Source organism: Triticum aestivum, chromosome 1D (genome assembly GCF_018294505.1).
Source record: "Triticum aestivum cultivar Chinese Spring chromosome 1D, IWGSC CS RefSeq v2.1, whole genome shotgun sequence".
Lineage (NCBI taxonomy): Eukaryota > Viridiplantae > Streptophyta > Magnoliopsida > Poales > Poaceae > Triticum > Triticum aestivum.
In genome coordinates, this window is record NC_057796.1 from 484,044,565 (window position 1) to 484,051,383 (window position 6,819).

The 6,819-nt window shown below is 48.0% G+C and overlaps 1 protein-coding gene across 1 annotated transcript; it reads right to left on the minus strand.

Annotated features, from left to right (window-relative positions):
• Nucleotides 1-3,082: 3,082 nt before the first annotated feature.
• On the minus strand, nt 3,083-5,774 carry LOC123183267 (WRKY transcription factor 71). The gene is made up of 3 exons (XM_044596040.1): nt 5,213-5,774; nt 4,234-4,392; nt 3,083-3,601 (listed from the first exon to the last, which is right to left on the minus strand). Exons 1-3 carry the CDS (start codon nt 5,605-5,607, stop codon nt 3,232-3,234), a joined length of 924 nt encoding a protein of 307 aa, XP_044451975.1. The 5' UTR covers nt 5,608-5,774; the 3' UTR covers nt 3,083-3,231.
• Nucleotides 5,775-6,819: the final 1,045 nt, after the last annotated feature.

Below are 6,819 nucleotides of genomic sequence, written 5' to 3' on the forward strand. Positions count from 1 at the left end.
TGTGTACACGCGTCTCCTGCTGCGCATTTTATTCATATTTCATGTTTTTTTTAACACAGATGGAGGCAAGCGTTCGTATATACGCGCATACACTTACCTGTATGAACGTACACACGCACACCCTACCTCTATGAGCACCTCCGAGAGACTGAGCCGGCATATCATCTTAATATTTTACGAAGTCATCATAGGCGCCTCATAGTCGACGGGAACGTCTTCTCTCACTGAACGCGCATCGCCGGAACTCTTGAAATAAATCTAGAATAAATGTGAGTACCAGGATTTAAATCCCGGTGGGCTGAGGATACCATTGTCCACCTAACCATCCAACTATAGATTGGTTCGCCATATTTCATGCGAGATGTGAATTATAGTGGGTGGCACACAAACATACACTTGCTTTGCTTACACGTGGATGGGGTTCGTACACGTTTTATTTTTCTCGAGTACTACCACCAAATTAACTCGATATCCTCACCAATGACTTGGAGCAACTCCAATAGCATACGTATCCTTAAAATAACCATTGTTTATGAAAAGTTGAGCTCAACAACTCCCATAAACCCATAACCTTTTTTAGGGATCCATAAAAACACCTCCTCCGCGCTTCAACCTTCAAATTTACGGGGCGATGGGCTTTCCATATGATTTTGCTAGACGGATAACCTTCTGAAATTTCATGAACGCCGCCTTCAGAATGTAGGAACAACACCGCTCCGTCACCGGAATGCCTCCGCCGCTGCATGCCGCCATCGTCGCCACATCCCAATGCCACACCTCACTGGCTAACGTCGAACTGACACTTGCTTGTGGGCCCTATGCCTAGTCTAATATAAAAAATTAAAATAAAAGATTTTACAGAAAGATATTTACAGGAACCGGGAAAAATTGTCATCGAAAAACTTGCCGTAAATTATACAGACATCCTGTAAAATGACTTTTACGAAACGTTTTTTAGGCAACTCTTGAAGTTGCTCTTATTATGGAACATTTCTTATCGCTTCCGTTGAGATCAGTTGGAACACTCATTTTTCTACTTAGGGCATCTTGAATGTTAACCCGTAAATTTGCTTCCGCATTCATCCGTGGACGACTAGTTTGATGTACAAGTATCCGTGCACTCGATCGCAGGCCGGCTGGCGATGGTGCCATGTGCCACGCACGTACGCACGACGAGGCCATGGATTCCGGCCGGCCAGCCAACCAGAGGCGCGCTGGCGATGGTCAAACCTCCCCTGCTCCGGCCAGTTGCCCCGTCGCTTTCCGTCGCTTTCAGCGGCCGGACGCACGCGCGCGCGGCCATGACAGATGCGCATACGACGACCACACCGCTCGCCCTCCTTCCGTAATCCGTGGTAAGAGTACTAGAAGCCCGTCGACGTCGCCACTGTCTATATGTGTGCGTGGAGGTGGAGCCAGCGGTTGCGTCGTCGGTGGCACTCGCACGTGCTCCTGAGCGTCGGTGCGTTCGTTTGGACTGAACGGCCGGCGTGGCGCGGGAGGAAAACGGGACCCGACTCCCCACGCGCCGTGAACAGGAGCGTGCATGCGGCCGGCCACGATACAAAGTAACTCATATGACTACAAATTGCAATGAAATTTCTTGGAAACACCTTTTTCACGGCGTCAATCTCTACTCGAAGAAATACTCAAAAGGCTTCAGTAAAGAGGCTGCAACTGAGCAACGATGTTGTCACTCTTTCATCCGCACGCACATTATGAATAATGATTTTTGAAAACGCCATGAGTCGTCCATCCAAAAAGATTGAAGAAACAAAGCAGAACATAGGGTTTTACCTTTTCGAGAGGGCCTGAACCTGGGTAAACATCGTATCATTTCTTTGTCATGTTAGCATCGTGCCAAGATCACCAGCTCGGGACCCCCTGCCCAAGATCTGACGGATTTAGCTCCGTCATGGGGCATGTCATCAATGCCTAGAGAGTGGCCACTGATGAGAAAAATATATCTGTTGTTAAGGGCTAGGCCACTCCCATATGTGTCCGACATGTGTGGGGATTTTTGGGCGGGCTTGGCAGTGTACTACAGAAGGTTTGTCCGAGATTTTGGTCTCATCAGCCGACCTCTGACAAGTCTATTAAAGAATGCTTTTTTTTGTGGAGTTAGGAGGCCGAGGAAGCATTTCAGCATCTGAAATCAACACTGATCATAGTGCCAGTGCTTGATTTCTCACAATTTGACAAGCCTTTTGAAATAGGGACATATGCATTATACTCTGGTGTTTGGGCAGTGCTCATGCAAAACGGGCATCCACTTGCCTTCACCGGTAAGGTGTTGGGGGCTAAGAACCTTCGCCTATCTGCGTATGAGAAGGAATTCATGGCGATACTGTTAGAAGTGGATCGCTGGTGCTCTTACCTTCAAGGGGGCGAATTCATCATGCAACGTCAGCTACTAACAATAAGCACGTGGAGACTATCTCTTCATTTGACACATATCCACTGTTATTTTCGGACCCGGAGAATGTAGCAAAAAATCGTTTGAAACTTAGCGGGGAGATGTGGTTAAATTGGGCTCGAGGCGGTTACGGCTAAAATGGCATGGAATTTATATATTTTTTAAGTATCATTGATCTTTTTTTTTTTGCGGAAAGTACCATTGATCCTAAAGCCATATAATTTTAAATATTGTGTTTGACTTCAATAAATACTTATTTTAAAGAACAATGGTATTCTAGATTTTGTCCGGCGCATGTTGAAGATACGTTTCTGCAACATTGAACAATTTGCCAACCAATCCATTCATCGGTACTCAAAAGTACCAAACAAGTATATCCCTCACTAACCCGCATGCCCACACCACATCCTTTTGGATCAACATACTATGTGCACGTAGTTCATTGCCTCGCTGGTTGGTGTAACTAAGTAGTTCAACTCATGGTTCTAAATATTTCGCAACATATCTTATACATAGCACAAGATGTACACAATTGCATACTTCTAAAAAAAATCCTCATCACATACCTGAATTGCACACTGTATAATCCTTGCCGTACAGAATTGTGCTTTGGTATTGTAACTAGAATAGCTAGCTATAAAGAATTTGATTTCAACATCGAGAACAAATTCAGCACAACAAACATTTGTACATGTTACCCTTCGTCTGTCAGTTCAAATAAAAAACGTGTGTCCCCATCAGTCAGCTCCATGCCTCGCTAAATTAGGCCAAACTGAAGTTATCGGTATATTATGTACATACTCATAGTGATTGAGTTAACGATACCCATGCTGGTAGCCCATCGCGTCATCGGGAAGAAGATCAGCATGGAACTGCATGCCACCATACTCTGACAATCGGTGTGCCACCGACGGGGTGACGGCGGTAGTGGGTTGCATGCACATGCGCCCGTAGACGTCGGCACCAGCCGGCAAAAAGTCATGTTGGTGATGCTGGAGTGCGGCAAGCGAGTAGGAAGTGTCCGCACCGGTGGCCATTAGCATCCGTGCGCCACGGTGGGCGGCGACGGGGCTTGGGTGCCCGTGGCGGCCCTCATAGGTGGTGACGACCGTGGACGGGTCCTGCTGCGACCGCTCCACCAGCTTCTTCACCCCGCACCGCGCCACCGTGCACCGGTAGTAGCTCCTGCACGCGTTTCAGAATTTCACTTCAATGCAATGGATTGCTAAACTGTTGTCGTAGCATATGGCTGCCCTTACATGCGTTCCTAAATATAAACCTTTGTAGAGATTCTACTATGGACCACATACGGAGTAAAATCAGTGAATCTATACTCTAAATGCATCTATATACATCCGTATATAGTTAATAGTTGAATATCTATAAAGACTTATATTTAGGAACGGAGGGAGTATTTTGCTACAATATGGCTGCCCTTACCATGCATGCATGCACACTTATATATTCATTGCTATCTAAATATGCATATCGTGATGCCTAATCACGATGATTACATGTGATGTCTTTTGTAGAAACTTTAATTTCAAGCAAGAGATTGTGTTGTCCAAACTAACAAATTAAAGATGATCGTAGCAACGAAAGTGAAAGGTTTTTTCTTATAGAAGTTTTGTTTCTCGCCGATTTCACTAACGAAAGCAAGTAGGGGTCATATGACAGTCCTGCCATTCAACTCAAACATTTGGGTAGCATCTCTAACTGAAGTTGCAAGCTCGCTACAGGAGCAAAACTGAGAAATGGAAGGCGTGTTTTTCTTTTCGAAACACATATGCATAGGGGTGAATGTAAGGAGGTAGTACCTTGGGAAGGAGCTGTTCTTGACGGCCTTCTGGCCATACTTGCGCCAACGGTAGCCATCGTCGAGGTGGTCGACCTCACTCTTTGTCGCAAAGGCCACACGGGAGCCACGCGCCTTCTTCTCCCACTTCCCTTTCTTCTTTTGCTCCTTCTCGTCGCTCCTGCATCAGTCGGCAAACATAATGAGGAGTATCCTTATTGATTCTAAATTGTTCATTTTTGACTTGATGATTTCGCCACGGTAACAGCCGGTTCAATTTCTACATGCAAAGTGGAACTAAACAAGAAGTTGCCCAGAGAACTAGCTATGTATGTGCCTTTGGATCACTGCAAGTTGATCTGCATCGAGCGGCCGCTTCTTCTTCTTCTCCTCCTTCTCCCCGCAAAAAAGAAAAAGAAAAACAGGGGTGAAACCCCGGTTCCATTTCATGCAAATGAAGCCACAGCGCCAACAACAACAGCGTCTGTCTCTCGGTCGGTACAAAGTACCACCGCTACAATCTACTCCCTCCGTAAACTAATATAAGAGCATTTAGATCACTATTTTAGTTATCTAAACGCTCTTATATTAGTTTACAGAAGGAGTAAATAACAAGATGAACTTAAGGGCGGGGTAGGGAAAACAACAATTCAAAAGATATAGACATCTAACAGACTCATGCCTCATCCAAGAATGATAGGATAAGCTTTGTTTGTTTGTTTGGAATGGTAGGTAGGTAGGTGGCAAGTTGACGGATGGCGAGCCCTAAATCCCAGTGTTCACATCTCACACGGTATTCCACGTGCGGCAGGATCTTCGCGTTCAGACCGGCCGGCTGAGAAGATCAATGGAGACCGGGATCGATCTGCCAGGAACAAGTACCAGTGGATCTACACTTCTTCCCTCTAATCTACGATCGGTCGATGGGCAAGAAATCCAACAACTTCGAGCTAGATTCAATTAGCAAACGGTTGTACAGCAAGATTGAATTGCACACGTACCTGTGGTTGTGATGATCAGCCGATCCATCCTCGTCTCCCTCCTCCGGCACCGGACTGCCTCTCTTGCACCCGTGGGACTCGACCCCCGCCGCCTCGCCGGACGTGGACGAGTTGGGCGTGACCGGGGCCGCTGCCTCGCCGATCACGTCTCTCATCGTCGGGTAGCACGGAGGCGCGTCCAGGTGCCTGGCGAGCTCCGCGGGGTCGAGGAGCCCCTGCAGGTAGTCGGTGATGCTGGAGTAGGCCGACGGCGTGACACCACCATCGTCTTCACCGCCGCACGCCGAACGACTCTGGAAGAAGACGTCGTCGGCAGGCGGATGGTCGCCGTAGAACTGGCCGCCGCCGAGGTCTCCTCCGCCTGCCGCTGCTGATCCGGACATGGAGTAGTGCATGCGTGGTTTGGTTTGGGAGCTGGTGAGATGGAGGTCGAGCGTTGAATGGGAGATGAGGGGAAAGGCCGGCGGGCGTTGAACTGAGGCGCAGTAGTCGTCTTTGCCCCTTTGGGAGGTGCAAGCAAGATACGACTATGACCTTCACCTTTGGCACCAGACTTGTGTGCTCGCACGGTCGTGGTATTAAAGTACTACTACTAGTAGGGTAGGTGCTTGAATTAGCCTACTAAAAGCATCTCTAGCATACCTCTTATATCGCGGACCTTTATATCGCTTTTATAGTTCACAGAAAACCGGTTTTACGGGCTGGCGCGGGCGGCGGCCGAACAGACTCGACCCCGTATAATCAACCCATAAAAAAGAATATTCTCTGAATATACATCTTCCTCTTCATTTTCCTCACGCCAATTTGAAATCGACCGCCGACCGACCTGCGGACGAGAAAGACACGGCCAGAGCGGAGGCCGGCGGACGGACGAACGACGGACACGCCGGACGTCCACAATGCGCGGGCGGCGGTCGGGCGCCCGCGGCCGGACTCAGCTAGCTAGCTAGCGCGGCCGTAGCTAGCTAACTCGCATCGACGGGCGGCAGTGGTGCGGTCGCTGCAGGCGGCGAGCTTCAAGGCGTTGGCGGGAGCTGAAATGCCCCAACTGCTAGCGTTGACTGGTATTCGGGGCCCTGACAAAATTGCCTCTGAAACTAAAGATACACGGGTCTCAGGCATGTGTTCACAGGCCCTGTAAAAAAATGAAGGGTCGGACGATTTTAAGGGGTCTATTCGATTCCTTTTTTTCGACTGAAACTGTAAAAAATGATTATTTTACGTGTTTGACCACTTATACGGGGTCTACTAGATATGCTCTAAGCATTGATGAGCACGGTGGGAGCACATATGAAAGACTAAGCCGATATATTATCTTGAGATTTACGAAGTCACCGTAGGCGCAACGTCTCCTCCCACTGAAAACGTGTCGCCGAAAATTCTGAAATAAATTCAGGAATAATGCGAGCACCAGAACTTGAACCCTGATGGGCTAGGGATAACACTGCCCCTCTAACCAGGTTGGTTCGCGAGACGTGAATTATTCTGGGCGCTACATGAGTACACTTATTCCTTCCCCCGCGGCAAAAAAAATCGCAGATCGCAGCACATACGTAGCTCTTGGCTTGTTTTATACGTACAGTTGCTTTGCTTACACGTGCATAGGC